Source organism: Miscanthus floridulus, chromosome 17 (assembly GCF_019320115.1).
Source record: "Miscanthus floridulus cultivar M001 chromosome 17, ASM1932011v1, whole genome shotgun sequence".
NCBI classification, from domain to species: Eukaryota; Viridiplantae; Streptophyta; class Magnoliopsida; order Poales; family Poaceae; genus Miscanthus; species Miscanthus floridulus.
Window position 1 is genome coordinate 101,952,991 of NC_089596.1, and position 18,441 is coordinate 101,971,431.

The following is an 18,441-nucleotide window of genomic DNA, read 5'->3' on the forward strand; positions in this document are numbered from 1 at the left end:
AAAATTATCAAACAATGGTTGAAAAAGAGACCTTCTACTGAGGTAGGGCAAGTGAGAGGACCTGCATCAAAGTTTGGTGAAAGGAAGGGCAAAGAAACCTGACATCTGATGCGAGATCACCAAACATCCGTCCATGGTTGGACACAAATTAGGTGATGTTTGGAACCGGTGACTAAAATTTAGTATGTGTGTCGGGATGATGTTGCATGGGGTGTTCGGATACTAATAAAAAAATAAATTACATAATCCGTCAGTACTCCACGAGACGAATTTTTTAAGCCTAATTAATCCGTCATCAACACATGTTACTGTATCACCACATTGTCAAATCATGGATTAATTAGGCTTAAAAGATTCGTCTCGCAAATTAGTCGCAAACTATGCAATTAGTTTCGTAATTAGTCTATATTTAATACTACATGCATATGTCCAAACATTTGATGGGAGAGCGACTAAAATTTAGGAGGGGCAACCAAACACCACCTTTCCTTTCATTTTACAATGATGCATTATCAGTCTATTTACTTATAGTACTGTAGCAGCTGCAGCTCAAGCCCATTATTGCTTTGTCGAAAGAAGACTAGGAAAAGCAGCAGGAAAACGGGGAGAATCAGACGGAGACAGCGCGCGTTCCCTTTTTCTTCGTGAAGATGTGCGTGTGTTGGAATTTTTCAAGGAGGAAGAAGGGAAAGCCACCGCTCACCTTCTCCCTCCACCACCAAACACACGCAGCTAACAGCTTGGTAGGAGGGCAAAAAGGCCTCCGCTTTGGCTTGCCTGCGAGTGGGATCTCTTCTTCCTCCCCCACCGCCCCTGCCCTCTTCCGCCGACAGTGAGAGAGTACGCGACCCATAGCAAGCGGCAGCCACACCGCCGCCTCCAGGCTCACAACACATCCCTGCCCTGACCAATGGGGACGGGGAGCGCGCGGGCACTGGCCCTGGCGCTCGCCTTGCTTCTCGCCTGCTCCGACATCACCGTCGTCACGGCGCAGGAGACCGAGCGGATCGAAGGTACGCGGCGGCGGCGCGACCCTCTCTCTGCTTCTGTTCCTTTCCATCTTGCTTCTGATCTAGATGAGCGCGTTTGTACGACTCGAGCTGCTCGTTTTCTCTAGGGTCCTTTTTGCCTGTAGTACACATACATACATCTAGTATTTTAATGGGCAAAGCAAGAATCTTGGCATCTATTAGTATGTCGGTTTGATCTGTTAGGCCACTGAATCCTGAATTAATATGCTACTGGGTTACAGATAAGCAGAATGCAGGTCGATCCTTTGGTGTCGTGTTCATAGTTATTTGATCTGGTTCTGGCTTAATTCAGTTAAAACTCACGTTTTTTTTCGAACATCCTGCTACTGCTCACATACATGCCCAGTGCAGAGAGCTCCCGCTCTGTGTACATGCTTTAGATTTTTGTGGTTGACCAACTGATGCACTCTGTAGTGTCAAGTAACCCATCAAGCTTGACAAACAGGATCATACTCATGGAGCATTGAATGACACATGATGATAATCATGATTCGTTCAGTTTAACATAGGCGCACAATTCGTTTTAGACATGTAGGTTGCCTAGCTAGCATACCGTTGCTTCAGTGGATTTCTTAGCTAGGTATACTCTTTTCCCCACTTTCATGCTAGCCCTAATGCTGTGGCCTACAAAATGCAGGAAGCGCTGGTGATGTGTTGGAAGATAACCCTGTTGGGAGGCTCAAGGTCTATGTCTATGATCTCCCCAGCAAATACAACAAGAAGCTGCTGAAGAAGGATCCTAGGTGCCTGAACCACATGTTTGCCGCTGAGATCTTCATGCACCGGTTCCTGTTGTCAAGCGCTGTCCGAACTTTTAATCCTGAGGAAGCAGATTGGTTCTACACACCCGTATACACAACATGCGATCTGACCCCCAAGGGCCTTCCCTTGCCTTTCAAGTCTCCTCGAATGATGCGTAGTGCAATCCAGCTGATTGCTACGAATTGGCCTTACTGGAATAGATCAGAAGGCGCTGATCATTTCTTTGTCACACCCCATGACTTTGGTGCTTGCTTTCATTATCAGGTACAACGCTAGTAGATTAATTGAGTAGCGGTTGCATGCATTTATTTATCCTCCTACTAATACTAATGAAGGTTAGATGTTCAGCATTCAGCAATGATAGTTTAATAGTGCGTTGTGCCAAAACTACTGGGACATATGTCTAATTTTGGCAGTAAACATGGGGGCGATAGGGGTATCAAGATGCTTGTATCAACATGAATGAACTACTCTAACTTAATTGGTTCAGGCTCCACACGTTCTTTGCCCCTTGTAGAAGAAACATGCCCCAGATTTTAGTTTACTTAGATATCATTCTGATATCCATATTCATTTTCACTAACCACCTAGTTAAAATAACCACTTACTACACTGTTACTGTCTGTTTCAATATCATGATGTTTCTGTAATAACTAATAAGCACTTCCACTGTATCAGGAAGAGAAAGCAATCGGACGGGGAATCCTTCCCTTGCTTCAGCGTGCTACGCTGGTTCAGACCTTTGGACAGAAGAACCATGTCTGCCTGAAGGATGGGTCCATCACCATCCCACCATATGCTCCTCCTCAGAAAATGCAGACTCACCTTATCCCCGCAGACACCCCTCGATCCATCTTTGTGTATTTCCGAGGTCTATTCTATGACACCGGCAATGATCCTGAGGGCGGTTACTATGCAAGGTAATTCATCTATATCTGTGTACAAGCAATGCAATTGACACCTCGCTCGTTTTCCATCCTCCCATTCCTTCCTGGGTCTACTCTCTGATGACATTGCCTGTTCTACAGAGGTGCTCGTGCATCAGTCTGGGAGAACTTCAAGAACAACCCGCTATTTGACATCTCGACCGATCACCCACCAACATACTATGAAGACATGCAGCGTTCAGTGTTCTGTCTGTGCCCATTGGGCTGGGCACCATGGAGTCCCAGGCTAGTGGAAGCGGTGGTCTTTGGCTGCATCCCGGTGATCATCGCAGATGACATCGTCCTTCCCTTTGCGGACGCCATCCCATGGGAGGATATTGGTGTTTTCGTTGCTGAGGAGGATGTCCCGCAGCTGGACAGCATACTGACATCCATTCCCACAGATGTCGTACTGAGGAAGCAACGTCTCCTTGCGAACCCGTCGATGAAGCAGGCCATGCTGTTCCCCCAGCCTGCTCAGCCAGGAGATGCATTCCACCAGATTCTTAATGGTCTCGCGCGCAAGCTCCCGCACGGTAGCAATGTCTTCCTGAAGCCCAGTGAGAAGGTCCTGAACTGGACCGCCGGACCACCTGGCGACCTGAAGCCTTGGTAGCATCTTGTGGAACTGAGATGGATGTGACTTCTTCGGAAAGGAAGTATTGAGAACATGATTATATATACCTGTGCCTTTGAATTACAATGGGTGCACATAGTGGTGACCACAAGCCAAATGTACATTTTTTGTATGTTTTTTTTCTTCTATAACTGTTATATATGTCTTCATTTCTTTTTTCCCCTTTCTCATTCACTAGATGATATAAGAGTGCCAAGCCCTGTCGACCATATGTGTATATATCATAAATGAAATTTATAAGATTGTACTACTCATGCTGATTGTTGATCTCATTTCATTATCCTACTGCACTGCAGTTGCCATACTTTCCATTGTGTTGTGGTGCTCGACCTGGCTGATTTTGATTCCTTTTGATTCTGCGTGTCTGAATAATCAGGTGACAAAGGTGAAACTGCTATCTGAAGCAAGATCCTCATAGGGAAGGCTGTCCGATCTGCTGATCAGGCAGCACGTCACTTCGGTCTTTTAACTGAATGTTGCTGAGTTCTCAAGGAATGTTGGTGCAAATTGCGATTGCCCCTGTGATGTGAGTGCAGTAACCTAGAGAACGATTGCTGGTTGGTGGTGCAAAGATGGTGGTGGTAGATAGGTTAGGAAATGAGGTCAACATCAGGACCTGCACTTAGTTGGGATGTCACCCCCGAACTGAAATGGTAACTGATGGCAGTTCAGAAATGTATCTCAGAAACAAGGTCGCCTGTTGTGTACTTGGGTCTGGTGCTATGTTCCTAAATGGCCACAAACATTGGAAATGGTAGGAGTTTGTATTTTTTTTTTAAAAAAAACTTCAGTAAGGCGTGGTGACTAGTTCGTGAAGTCAACGAAAGGAAGGTCGCCTGTTGTGTACTTGGGTCTGGTGCTATGTTCCTAAATGGCCACAAACATTGGAAATGGTAGGAGTTTGTATTTTTTTTTTTAAAAAAAACTTCAGTAAGGCGTGGTGACTAGTTCGTGAGGTCAACGAAAGGAGTGAGAAGGTAGAAAAAACATTATGGCGTGCCATGATCTACCTAACTGGCTGGAGAAGACGACGAAAACGACCACCTAACACTAGGTAGATCAGACGATCCAAGTCAAATATAGTAGGTAACGAGGAGAAAATAAAAAAAAGATTTTTTTAAAAGGAAAAATTTTAAAAGGATGGCATGAAGTGTGACCTAAGCAAAGCGAAACAATGTTGCAAAAAAGGAGGAGGCAGTGCCAGCAATATTCTAGTACTACCACTTTTCTGGAATTTTATTTATTTATTTTTCAAGGACAAAACCACTGCTGGAGTGCTGGTAGCCGGTAGGAGTAGTAGTACATGGGAATGCAAAAAAAGTCGTCATCTTGCAAACAAACACAGGGAACCTGGCAGGCACCCACCACCTCCGCCGACAGCGAGCACGGTCACCAGCCCACCACCAACACCATCACCCCTGCCATACTCGCTTTGACTCTGCGTCCGGGCGCCTAGTCTATTCTCTCTGCCTGCCAAGAACGCCGCCAGTTGCCTACCACCTCTCCCGGACTCCGCGTTAAGCCTGAGCAGCCGCCGAGAGTGGAGGGAAGGGAAGGCAGGCGCTCAGGCTAATGGGGACGGGGAGCGCGACGGCGCAGGCGCTGGTGCTCGCCGCCTTGCTCCTCGCCTGCTCGGACGTCGCCGTCGTCGTGGCGCAGGAGACTGAGCGGATCCAAGGTACGCGGCCTCGCCCTTGCTTACTTCGTCGTCCTCTGCTTCTCTTTGATCCGATCAGTGAATTATGCGTTGCCTGCGGTTGGGTGTTGATCTGGGTAATCCGTGCTTGTCTCCCGCGTTTCTGCTGGCCGGAGTGGATCTGATGTCGCGCGACGAATCCTGCGAGGTCTTGGGAAGGCGAGCGGGCGCGTAGTTGGCGAGATAGATCAGGTGTTACTGACAGAGATGCTTCCACGCTTTCTTTGTTAATCCATGAACGAACTAGGTGCTCCCATTTCGACTCAGTGAAGCGGTCAGCGTGCACAAGGAATTGTTTCATCCTGGAAATTCAAGGAACAGAATTGAAATCTTGAGATCAGACCTGCCATTGCTGTTTGATGCATCTGCAATGGATCATGATCCTACCTTGTCTGTGCTCCAAATGACAAACTCGATTACCTCAAATTTGTCATTTTCCTATGAATTCAAAAACGAGTTTGCACTCGCAACTAAAAAATCCGAGCCACTGAATTGTGTTTTTTGAATTCATCTCTATCTTTCCACCTAAGATATGGTTTCCGGTACATGTTTTGACTACTAACTACACTTATTACTTATCGGCTTCATAGAACTGTCAGGGATCCTTCAAACTCTTAATTGATGTGATATTTAGCTGCACCCTGACCCTACTAAAAGAGTTCTGCATAACTTGCTTGTGTGCCTACTTGCTGTATAGTTTCTGTTATGCTTTGCCTGAAAAAAAAATACTTTCACAAAACTGTTAGATTCCATTGTATTAGGATCATGGTTTTTTTGCTCGAATAGGCAAGATATCTGTGTACCATTGCATTAAGAAGAAGAACCGAGTTTACGACACCCCCAAAACACACACACCTCAGCTAGAAGCAATTACATTTGCGCTTCTTATGACAACGCACAAACATGACCAGCCAATCTATTTATGAGCCAGGACCTCCAAATGAATAAAACCTCAGCTAGGCACCAGAGATGGACTTCCTCGGTGATTTTTCTAAGAATTACCTGTATACTAGTGTTGGCTCCATTGAACACCGCCCGTTATTTCAATGTTTCCATAGAGACCAAGTGGCCAAAATAATCAGAGTTAAGGCCTCGCTTGAGAGCTCTGGGGATCAAGCCATTTACCATCAGCCACCACTCAGAACATCATTGTATTGATCATGGTATTAAGGTGCATAATCCTCATTTTTTTTAATGTGGATCTGATTAAATTTCAGGAAGTGCTGGTGATGTGCTTGAAGATGATCCTGTTGGAAGGCTCAAGGTATATGTCTATGGGTTGCCCCCCAAGTACAACAAGAACATACTGGCAAAAGATTCGCGATGCCTCAGCCACATGTTTGCTACAGAGATATTCATGCATCGCTTCCTATTGACGAGCGCGGTCCGGACTTTGAATCCGGACGAAGCTGATTGGTTCTATACTCCAGTATACACAACCTGCGACCTTACACCATGGGGTCATCCCTTGACTACGAAGTCTCCACGAATGATGAGAAGTGCGATTCAGTATATTTCAAAGCGTTGGCCCTACTGGAACAGGACGGAGGGAGCAGACCATTTCTTTGTCACGCCACATGACTATGGAGCATGCTTCTATTTCCAGGTGAGTCACAGAGCCATAAACCATGAATGAATACCAATGCAACTAGGAATGCAAAGTCATAAAATCGAATTCCAGCCTAGTCATTTCCCCATATATACACAGCATCTGTTCTAGCATCATCCACATACCGTGTACTAAAAATTCTTACTGTCCTACTGTTAAGGAAGAGACGGCCATCCAGCGAGGTGTCCTTCCGGTGCTGCGCCGTGCTACGCTGGTCCAGACTTTTGGGCAGAAGAATCATGTGTGCCTCAAGGAAGGCTCCATCACCATCCCACCGTATGCTCCTCCTCATAAGATGAGAACTCACATTGTTCCACCAGAGACCCCTCGGTCAATCTTTGTCTACTTCCGTGGTCTGTTCTATGATACTGCAAATGATCCCGAGGGTGGTTACTATGCAAGGTACGCACCTAAACTATGTACCTGACAAGGAGTCTTATTAGTGAATGAATCATTGATTCGAAAGTCTTGACGCACCTCCTACCGTGTGTATGCAATGCAGGGGCGCCCGTGCGTCAGTATGGGAGAACTTCAAGAACAACGCTCTGTTCGACATCTCGACAGAGCACCCACCAACCTACTACGAGGACATGCAGCGCGCCATCTTCTGCCTGTGCCCACTGGGGTGGGCGCCATGGAGCCCCCGCCTGGTGGAGGCCGTGGTGTTCGGCTGCATCCCCGTGATCATCGCCGACGACATCGTGCTCCCCTTCGCGGACGCGATCCCGTGGGAGGAGATCGGCGTGTTCGTGGCCGAGGACGACATCCTGAAGCTGGACACCATCCTGACGTCCATACCCATGGAGGAGATCCTCCGCAAGCAGCGGCTGCTGGCGAACCCATCGATGAAGCAGGCGATGCTGTTCCCGCAGCCCGCGGAGCCGAGGGACGCGTTCCACCAGGTGCTCAACGGGCTGGCGCGGAAGCTGCCCCACGGCAAGGGCGTGTTCCTCAAGCCCGGGCAGAAGGTGCTCAACTGGACCGAGGGGACCCGGGATGACCTCAAGCCGTGGTAGGTGTATAGTATAGTTAGTGGCGACTGGTGAGGTGAGGCACCGTCACCGTTCGCCGTGGCTGGTGCTCTTTTGTAAACGACACAACCGGATGAGAGGCTGATCGATGATGGTGATGCTGATGAGTGAACCACACAACCATTGATTAAATGTAAAGCTCTTCTCTTGCTCCTCCAACCTTTCTTCTTTCTGAGGCAATGTGCCTCTCTTGCCTGTATATATATATAGAAAGGCAGCGTGGGACCTGCGCCGCCCCGGCCGGCCGACGGCCCGGCCCTCTCCCTCCCCATGCGCGCGAGCTCACTGCAGCAGGCCATCTCCATGTCCAGAGGAATAAGAAGGCAGAGGTAGAAGACAACGGCGGTCGGGCGCCGCCTCCGTCTTCCACGTCGACCGGGACGAGCTCCAGGATGCCGCCGCGGGGCTTCATGAGAGCGCCCGCACTTTGGATGCAGTTATGCGAAGGGAAAATCGGTTCTATAGCACCGAAAAAACTCCACTTCCGTAAAATACCATTGAAAGACGTTCGTCATGTAAAATACCATCAAAAGACAGTGCTTAGCGTTCCGTCACGGTGGCACGCCAACGTCGTGAAATCTCCAAACGCCTGAAACAAAAAAAAAGAACGGGTCCTGGTCCTCCCCTCGTTTGTTGCCTGTTCGTGACGATGCAGAGGAGCTGAGTTGGGGGCACGCAAGGCGACGCCCAGCGCGCAGGCAAGGTCGGCCGGGGCGCGGCCACGGTCACACCGCGCAGCGTGAGCTCCGCCATGGAGCGTGATGCGGCGGTCACGCCACGCAGGCGAGCTCAGCCGCGGCGCGTGAGGCGGCGACTGCGGCGCGCAGGTGAGCTTGGCCGGAGCACGAAAGATGGCGGCCGAGGCGTGTAGCCGATGAGGCGAGCTTGCCAGGCAGGGCACACGAGACGGCGGCCGCTTCGAGAAGAAAAGCTCGGCCCAGGCGCGCGAAGCAGCGCCCGCTGCACGCGCACACGAGGGGGAGCTGTTCGCCGTGATGTGCGTGGGCGCGAGGGGTCCAGGAACGCGCTGGCGGGACGGATCGCGCACGATAGCCTCCACGGCGGTGGGGTCACGCTCAACGGGGAGCCGCCGCCTGCGCACCATCTCCGCGTACGCGAAGCAGGACGACCGGCTGTACCCGATGCTCACGGTGCGGGAGACGCTGCTGTTCGCCGCCGAGGTCTGCCAGCTTGGGCTCGCCCGTGCCGCCGACACCATCATCCCGGGCGGCCAGTCCCACGAGCTCCGCGTGAGCGTCGCTAGCAATAGCAAGTCGTCGATGGCGCGGTGGGCGGAGAAGGCAGTGGAGCGAGAACGACAAACGACGTTGAGGACCCCCGTGGACACCGAGTTGTAGAGCCAACTAGGAATGCACTGATCCACCATCCGCCACTTAGATTCTTGGCGTTGGCCAGAGCTTGGAGTAGCAGCAAGATCAGAGCTGAGCCCGAACTTGCCGATGATGTTGTTGAAGGTACGGTGCGCCAACCATTGAGCGTAGTTGGGAGCGGGGATGTTGAGGAATGAGGATGACGGGCACGTGCGACTTGATGTTGACTATATGAAACACAGGCTGGAGGAGACGGGATAGGGACGACATCATCGGCGTCGATGGAAGAGCAGGAAGACGAGTCGCGAATCAAGGGGTCAAGCTCGATCGAAGAGGGGATTGTTGTCCACGGGCAGCAGAGGACAGCAGGTGGCGAGAGGCAGAAAATAGGATCACACCACGCTAACTGATCACCATGAAAGAGAGATTATAGAGGCAACAACACATTGTAAGCAGCACGACGTGGGCAGCGTCGTGGCTGACCGTGGTGTGGACTGGACTGGACGCGCGGGAAAACTGTCTAACAGAAAACAACTGAACTATGCTACGCTTCAACAGATTGGTCCACTGTGCAAATCATTGCAAGGGCAAATAAACTTCAACATTATTCAAGGACAAATGATGATGAAATGTTAGAAGAAAAGAAATACTCCCTCCGTCCCAGAATATCTGTCGTCCTCGCTTCCCGATAAACAACTTTAACAAAATATATATTAAAAAATATTATTATTTATGGTACATAATTAGTATCATCGGAAAGATCTTTGAATCTAGTTTTTTAATAAATTTATTTGGAGATACAAATGTTGCTAGTATTTTCTACAAATCGAGTCAAACTTGTGGCACGAAAACCAAAAACGACAATTAAATCGGGACAGAGGAGTAACTACGCATCACCCTGTTCCAGGCTGCAGCAGGAGCGCGTGGAATCTCACACGTACGTGTCAGTCAAGCTCGGACAGGGGGAGCCGGTCGTCAGGCACCGGCAGGTCGTCCTACTCTCGCTCCAGAATCCACCTCCCGGACGCGTCGCGCCTTAGCCCCTTGTTCGCCGGCGCCGGCGTGTACCACCACTCCGGGATAGGATGTCTTGTTCACCAGCGCCACGTCTCGGGACGCTCGGCACCGACGGCACGACGTCGTGCCTGACGACGACGCGCAGAGCCCTGACGCCGCGCGACGTGACACCGTCGCAGAACGCCCTGTTACCGACGCGCGGGGCTCCGAAGGTGACGGCGCTGACGTGCACGTCCGGGTGCACCACGGCGGCGTCCCGCGTGGCGAGCATGGCCAGCGCACCCCCGAGGCTGTGGCCCGTGACTGTCACCCGCACCTCCTCGCCGCGCGCACGGAAGTGGGTGACCAACCGCGCGAGCTCCTCGGTGGACGTAGCCCATCCAGTTGGCGCGGCCTTCCCAGGCGTCCTCGTGGAGCGGGCGGCCGAGTCAGCGCGGGACGTCGACGACGCTGGTGGCGTATAGGAAGGCGGTGGCGACATAGCCGTGGCCCGCGAGGCCCAGCGCCGGGAGCAGGCGGCGGAGGTCGTGGACGCAGGTGCCGCAGTGCGGGGACCAGTGCCGGCGGTCGGACGCGTCGTAGGTGGCCTGCACGAGGTCGCCGTACTTGAGGAGCTCGTTGCGGAGGTCGGCGTCGAGCGGGTCGAGAAGCGCCGACCAGTCACGGCGCCGGGCGAAGGCGTCGGCACCGGCACGACCATCGGTGATGATCGGATGCGACTCAGACTTGGCAGCGTCGCCGCTGGTGAGGTGGAGGAGAGCGGCGAAGGCGGGCACCATGAGATGGGGAGGTCGCAGCGTTGGAGTTGGAGTCGGAGTGAATCTGTTGAGGGTTGCGGGACAGATAGAGCGATGGACAGCGCGCTGGAGCAGGCCACCACGAGCAGGTCGACATCGCTGGTGCTGCAGTCGCCGCCTCACCCCACCTGTTCTTTTTTTTCCCTTTCAAGCGTTTGGAGGTGGATTTCACGATGTTGGCCTGCCACCGTGACGGAATGCTAGATAAGAGGTAACGGCACTGTCTTTTAATGGTATTTTACGTGACGAACGTCTTTCAGTAATATTTTACGGAAGTGAAGTTTTTTCGGTGCTATAAAACCAATTTTTCCTTATGCGAATGAGCCGATCAGGAACATGTGCGGCGGTGGCTAGCGGAATGCCCAGAGTCGAGACTCGAGAACCGTCGAGAGTCTGGACGAAGGGACAAAATAAAGCTGGGCATCTATTTTCTCTAATTCTTTTTAGAAATGCTATACAACACGTTTTAGTAAAAAAAAAATCCACACGGCCACAGCTGGCAAGTGACGGCACCATTGTCTTCATCGTCCCCGATTTCGTCGAGTCCTCCTTCACAGCCACCTCCGCGCAGCACTGCAGTAGGACTCTCTGACATCCTCTCCATGTGTCCGAGGCGTCGAGGCGGATGTCGCTGTCGTGCCGGGATCCACTTCCATCGGCTCCTCTTCGACCCAGGTACCTGAAGAGAAGTCCGCTGCCTACGCGGGCGCCGAAGAGGAGGTGTTCGGTGACGGCGTGGTTGTTGCGTTCGAGTCCGTGGGCCTAGACGTCGGCCATGGCCATGGCGGTGGCGGCGGCGACGGCGGTGGCGGATTTCGGTTATCGTCACAGCTGTTTCTCCGTCGTCGGACAATGCCTCAGTCTGACTGTTCTTGTTAGAATATTAAGCAATTTTAGTAACAATTTAATCTAGAAAATGACATAAAGTAATATAAATATATTGGTAACATCATATATGTACTTGTGTGTCTTAAACGTGACAAGCATGTAGATGATATTCAAACTAAGGATTGATAGCTAAGACCTTAAGAGGTTCGTTCCATAGACATACCCAGCGTCAGAGCCGGATGCACTCGAAGACATAGTGTCTGTACATACAGTGCAGATGAGAAGCCGTGCCGATCACCAGCGATCCTCCAGGAAGTAGAGAACAGCGAGTAGTTGTGCCGCTAGTGACACTCCCCAAAAACGTGATTGCCGCCCTTCACCCGAGCAGACAAACTCGAAGACGGCAGGCGTTTCGGAGGCCTACTCTCCCAGCTCTAGTGTGCGCAGGAACTGGGACGCGAAGAACCAGAGAGTAGCTAAATATGTTGTCTCGGAAGCGAAGAAGAATGACTGACGAAGGAGCTGATATTATATGCTCATGGTCAGGGAAGTAAATAGGCTCAGGAGGAGATCAAAGGATGGAGAAGGCATGCGGACACAGAAGGACAGAGACGGCAGTAACAGGCGAAACTCCCCCAATGAAGCCGCCATCAACATAAAAAAGAGTAACTCCCGTAATTATGTGGAGTGAGGGGAAAAATCACTCATGTTCGTCCGTCCACTTGCCGCGCCACGCCACACCCATGGCCCAGTCCGGCCAGCGGCGACGTGCACGCGCGTGTAGCACACCCACGTTTTTTTCTTAGCTTCTCAATATATATAGACAATGTCCAATTATATAAACTGAGTCAACGTCTAGTCAAAATTTCATATGGTATTAAACCATATATCGCGCATTATTATGGGCCATAGAGTTTATTTAATTTATTAAATATTATATGGGCCAAGCCCATAATATATCAACAATCCCCACTGAACTTTAGGGTTCGTAGTAAAATAGTCTCAAAACCATATTTGTTTGATATACCAGAGTTTAGATAAAGACTGTTAAGTTGAACATCCATCTAGAGCTGTAGTTACACTCAGTCACAACTGAACAATGGACTGTGGCTTGAATTGACAGTTTTGTGTGAGGTGAGTTTCACTAAAGTTCTTATTTGATACTAGGCTGCAACAAGTATCCCCTCTATTTGAAGCTTATAAGTCACACTTACAGGCCTTTCATAAGTATCTAGAGATTACCCACATCTCATAAATTGTTACTAGCAATCGAACTCATATAGGCGTGTTCCTTCTAGGATGTTCTGTAGGACATCCCTGCTTAAGTAAGCCACTCGGATCATATTAAGGAATTAACCATCCTGTCATACAACATTGGAGAAAAATGCATCTCAAACGATTCGGACTTTAACATAAGGGGTCTCTACCTTAGTCAACCACTAGCTTGTTTCACCATCCTACTTTACGGGATCTCCGATTATATAGGACAGGTTACCACTATGGAATGACTTCAAGTGGGTCTCAACCCCAATTCTCTCGATGCACCTTCTATTACATTGCGTGACAGACCCTTTGTAAATTGATTTGTCAGATTCTTAGATGTATGGACATAGTCCAACGTAATTACTCTGGAGTTTCTCAGTTTTCTGATATATTTTAACCGCCTTTTCACATGCCTCGTAGACTTTATATTGTCTCTAGAACTGTTCACTTTGATTATCACCATTTGGTTATCACAGTTTATGGAGATAGCCAGTATCAGTTTTTCAACTACCGGTAAACCCATTTGGAGTTCACGAAGCCACTCGACCTCAACGCCAGTGGTGTCTAATGTTGTGAGTTCTGCTTTCATTGTAGACTTCGTTAAAATGGTCTGCTTGCAAGACTTTCAGGAAACAGCGCCACCTTCAAGCAAGAACGCATATCCGCTTATGGCATAAAGCTCATCAGCGTCAGCTATCCAGTTAGCATCACTATAACCCTCCAGTACCCTCGGGTACCCGGTATAGTGAATGTCATAGCTCATAGTTCTCTTCAGGTAGCGCAACACCCTCTCAAGAGCATGCCAATGTGTATCTCTCGGATTTGAAACAGACTGCCTAAGTTTGCTCACAACAAACAAGATATCAGGTCTTGTTGCACTAGCCAAATATATAAGTGAGCGAACAATTTGAGAATATCTCAATTGATCCCGTGCTATTCTGTGATTTTTCCTTAATAGCACACTTGGGTCATAGGGAGTTGGAGAAGACGTGCAATCACTGTATCCAAAGCGATTTAGCACTATTTTCACATAGTGGGATTGCACAAGTGTTATCGCACTATTTTCTTTTCTCAGTAGCTTTATGTTAAGAATTATAACATCAGCCTCACCCAAGTCTTTCATCTCAAAATTAATAGACAAAAAGTCTTTCACTTCCTTGATCATATTAATATTATTTCAAAGATTAAAATATCATCTACATACAAGCACAAAATTACACCTTCTCCCCCACCATACCGATAATAGACGCATTTATCAGCTTCATTCACAGCAAAGCCAGCTGATGTTAAAGTTTTGTCAAACTTCTCATGTCACTGCTTAGGAGCTTGCTTTAGGCTATACAAGTATTTTAATAATTTACAAACCTTATCCTCTTGACCTTTTGCTACAAATCCATCAGACTGATCTATGTAGATTTCTTCCTCAAGCTCTCCATTCAAGAAAATTGTCTTAACGTCCATCTGATGAATGAGAAGACCGTGTGAGGTAGCCAAGGACAGCAGCACACGTATGGTCGTCAAATGAGCAACTGGTGAGTAAGTATCAAAATAATCCTCTTCTTCCTTTTGAGTATAACCTTTAGCCATTGGCCTCGCCTTGTACTTCTCAATAATACCATCAGGCCTAAACTTCTTTTTAAGACCCATTTACACCCCACTGGTTTGCATCCGTAAGGACGATCAACCACTTCCCAAATTTCATTAGACATAATAGAGTCCATCTCATTTTGAACAGCTTCCTTCCACAAGTCAACATCAAGAGATGAATATGCCTCAGCTATGGTTGTGGGAGTATCATCTACAAGGTATATAATATATACTTCATCAAAGGATTTTACAACCCTCCGTCTCTTTCGAGTGACTATATTATTATCCTCCTCAGAAATTTTTTCATGGGTTTCAACATCAGCGTGTATTACTAGTTCATATGTCTCACGCAGAAAAATAGATTCATGACTAGAAGTGCTAGGTGTATTTTTCATAGGAAATTCACACTAAAAAAATGTCGCATCTTTAGATTCTATAATTGTACCAACAACCATATCAGGAACACCAGAGTTTATTATTAAAAATCTATAACCCACGCTGTGAATAGCATAACCGAGAAAAACACAATCAATAATTTTTGGTCCAAGCTTTCACTTTTTGCTTATTGGCACATTCACCTTTGCCAAACAACCCCAAGTTCGCAAGTAAGAGAGATTTAATCTCTTCTTCTCCCATTCCTCGAATGGTGTAATTTCTTTGTTCTTTATGGGCACCCTATTCAGGACATGACACGCTGTCAAAATTGCCTCACCCCACCATTCCTTAGATAGTCCCGCAGTCTCTAAAATGGCGTTAACCAACTCAATTAGAGTGCGGTTCTTTCTCCTGCAATCCCATTGGACTGTGGTACGTATGGTGGCGTCCTCTCATGAATAATACCAAGCACCGCGCAAAACTCAGAAAATTCATTTGAGAAATATTCTCTTTTCTTCTCAAGTTGATTTTCTTTCTCAGCTTTATAGATCTTAAAATAACGCAACGCTTCATCTTTTGTTTTTAATAAGTATACATAGCAAAATCGAGTGCAATCATCTATGAATGTTATGAAATATCTCTTGCCACCTTTGGTCAACTCTCCATTCTTCTCACACACATCAGAATGGATTAGTTCTAATAGTGCCAAATCCCTCGCCGCAGCAGCCTTGTGAGGCTTGCGAGGTTGCTTTGATTCAACACAAACATGGCGCTTAGAACCTTTGACCAAGTCAAAATTCGGAATTAAATTTAAATCAGCTAAGCGAATAATGGAACCAAAATTAATATGACATAAGCGTGAATGCCAAATATTTCTCTCATTATCGTGGCTCACATGGTTCACAGAATTAAAACAAGTATCCGTCAAAGACAAGCTGAATAAGCCTCCACTCTCATAGCCTTTTCCAATAAAAGTTCTATACTTAGAAAGTACACACTTATTAGACTCGAACACAAGTTTAAAACCATCACGACATAGTAAAGAACCACTAATCAAATTCTTCTTTATTGAGGGGACATGATGCACGTTCTTCAGCAGCACGGTCTTTCTCGAAGTAAGTTTCAGATCGACCGTACCAACACCACGTATAGCCGCACGCGCCCTATTCCCCATCAACGAGGAAGTCCGCCCGACCTGATAAGAAGAAAACAAAGAAACATCAGCACACACATGTATATTTGCTCCTGTATCAACCCGCCAATCAGGTGAATGACAAACTGAAAGAACAGTAGGCAATAAATTATCGTACCCCGTTGTTCCTACATCAGTCTCAACTGTGTTTGTTGTTTTCTTGTTTGGCTTTCACTTAGCCTCCTCGCACTCTCTAGCATAGTGCCCAGGCTTGCCACAAGTGAAACAATTTCCCTTTTCCTTGTTATTCCTCTCTTAAAAGGAGTGGTAGACTTTTGTTTGAGTTATTGCTGGAATTTCTTTTTGTGGGATTTGGTAGGATTTTTCTGCACCAAATGGGCACTAGAACTCCCCTCACCAACTTTCTTGCCACGAACGTCCTTTTCTCTTGCCTTCTCCTCAACATCCAAAGAGCCAATGAGCTCGGCAATGCCAAATTCCTGTCTCTTATGTTTCAGAGAAGTAGCAAAATCTGTCCAAGCCAGTGGTAGCTTAGCAATGATACCGCCTGCCACAAACTTATCAGGCAACACACACTCAAAAATTTTGAGCTCCTTTACCAGTGTTTGTATCTCATGAGTTTGTTCCACCACAGAACGACCATCGACCATCCTGTAGTCATGAAACTGCTCCATGACATACAACTCAGAACCAGCATCAGAAGCCCCATATTTGGCCTCAAGTGCGTCCCACATCTCTTTACCAGTCTGCAGCGGCACATATGCATCAACTATGGTGTCTCCAAGCACACTCAAAATTGCTGTCTTGAACATAGTGTCAGCATGTTTGAACGCATTCTCCTCATCAGGAGTATGCAGCCCAATAACCCTACGTTTAGCAACAAAATAACAGTGCATAGAAGTCAACCATAGAATCCACCTTTGCTGCCACCTCTTGTAATGAGTGCCCTCAAAGACATTCGGTTTCAGCATACTCACAAAGCCAACTACCGAGAATTGCCTATCACATTTTTGGATTGTTAGAATATTAGGCAATTTTAGTAGCAATTTAATCCAGAAAGAGACATAAAGCAATATGAAAATGTTGGTGACATCATATATGTGCTTGTGTCTTAAACATGACGAGCATGTAGATGATACTAAAACTAAGGATTGACAGCCAAGACCTTAAAAGGTTCGTTCCAGAGACATACCCAGCGGCAAAGCTAGATGCACTCAAAGACATAGTGCCTGTCGATGTAGTCGTCCCGATGCAGTGCAGATGAGAAGTCGTGCCAATCACCAGCGATCCTCCAGGAAGTAGAGGACATCGAATAGTCGTGCCGCCAGCGACACTCCCCAAAAACGTGATTGGCGCCCTTCACCCGAGCAGGTGAACTCGAAGACGACAAGCGTTCCGGAGGCCTACTCTCCCAGCTCCAGTGCGCGCAGAAACCGGGACGGGAAGAACCAAAGAGCAGCTGAATATGTGGTGTCTCGGAAGCGAAGAAGAATAACTGACGGAGGAGCTGAGATTATACGCTCACGGCCAGGGAAGTGAATGGGCTCCGGAGGAGATGGCATGCGGACGCAGAAGGACGAAGACATCAGTAACAAGAGAAGCTCCCGCAATGAAGCCGCCACCAACATAAAAGAGAGTAGCCACCACCAATATACAAGAGAGTAACTCCCGTAATTATGTGGATTGAGTGGCAAAACCACTACCGTCCCATCCGCCACGCCCACAACCCGACCGGCGGCGGCGCACGTGCGCGCGTGTGGCACACCCATGTCCTTTTCTCAGATTCTCAATATAGATAGACAATATCTAACCATATAAACTGAGTCAACGTCTAATCAAAAATCCATATGGTATTAAACCATATATCGCGTATTTTTATGGACCATAGAGTTTATTTGATTTATTAAATATTATATGGGCCAAGCCCATAATATATCCAACGGTTCTTCTGTCAGACCACAGTGGCCGATATTTTGGGATTTTTTTTGAATCGCAGTACAAATATTATGGGATGGAGGGACTACATGGCAATCAGGGAGGCCGGGGCAAGACAAAAGTTGAGGTGCCAAGACCCTAATGGTATTATTATTCTATATATTAACTAGCATGTCTTGACAGCAATTCATTGGATACGAAACACATCAATTCATTGGATACGAAACACAGCCTGTTCTCATCCGACGTACGTTTTTTCACTTCATGTTTTAGATGCAGACAAGTACACCTTTTTAAACAGAAACGCTTCTTTTTGGCTCCAGCTTTGCCAAAACCCTTGCAATGAAACACACAAATTCAACGTAAGTTTCTCGACACAAAGGATGGATCGCAAACTGTTGCCCAAACGAGAAACTTCGCAGCCCTGCCTGAGCCTAGGGACCAAAGTTTTAACTCTTTAGAA

The 18,441-nt window shown here is 47.8% G+C and overlaps 2 protein-coding genes across 2 annotated transcripts; both read left to right on the plus strand.

Moving 5' to 3' along the window:
- The first annotated feature begins 688 nt into the window (after positions 1 to 688).
- Positions 689 to 3,608, plus strand: LOC136517849 (probable glucuronosyltransferase Os01g0926700). Its single transcript, XM_066511497.1, has 4 exons — positions 689 to 1,013; positions 1,669 to 2,057; positions 2,472 to 2,713; positions 2,822 to 3,608. Exons 1-4 carry the CDS (start codon positions 911 to 913, stop codon positions 3,333 to 3,335), a joined length of 1,248 nt encoding a protein of 415 aa, XP_066367594.1. The 5' UTR covers positions 689 to 910; the 3' UTR covers positions 3,336 to 3,608.
- Positions 3,609 to 4,710: 1,102 nt separating this feature from the next.
- Positions 4,711 to 7,851, plus strand: LOC136516441 (probable glucuronosyltransferase Os01g0926600). The gene is made up of 4 exons (XM_066509836.1): positions 4,711 to 5,034; positions 6,270 to 6,658; positions 6,822 to 7,063; positions 7,164 to 7,851. The coding sequence occupies exons 1-4, from the start codon at positions 4,929 to 4,931 to the stop codon at positions 7,675 to 7,677; spliced, it is 1,251 nt and encodes a 416-aa protein (XP_066365933.1). The 5' UTR covers positions 4,711 to 4,928; the 3' UTR covers positions 7,678 to 7,851.
- Positions 7,852 to 18,441: the final 10,590 nt, after the last annotated feature.

Excerpts from the sequence above, each read along its gene's own strand:
- LOC136517849 (XM_066511497.1), top strand. The coding sequence starts at position 911 with ATGGGGACGGGGAGCGCGCGGGCACTGGCCCTGGCGCTCGCCTTGCTT. Across the intron at positions 1,014-1,668 it reads GGAGACCGAGCGGATCGAAG|GAAGCGCTGGTGATGTGTTG; the intron begins GTACGCGGCGGC and ends TACAAAATGCAG. Across the intron at positions 2,058-2,471 it reads GTGCTTGCTTTCATTATCAG|GAAGAGAAAGCAATCGGACG; the intron begins GTACAACGCTAG and ends CCACTGTATCAG.
- LOC136516441 (XM_066509836.1), top strand. The coding sequence starts at position 4,929 with ATGGGGACGGGGAGCGCGACGGCGCAGGCGCTGGTGCTCGCCGCCTTG. Across the intron at positions 5,035-6,269 it reads GGAGACTGAGCGGATCCAAG|GAAGTGCTGGTGATGTGCTT; the intron begins GTACGCGGCCTC and ends ATTAAATTTCAG. Across the intron at positions 6,659-6,821 it reads GAGCATGCTTCTATTTCCAG|GAAGAGACGGCCATCCAGCG; the intron begins GTGAGTCACAGA and ends CCTACTGTTAAG.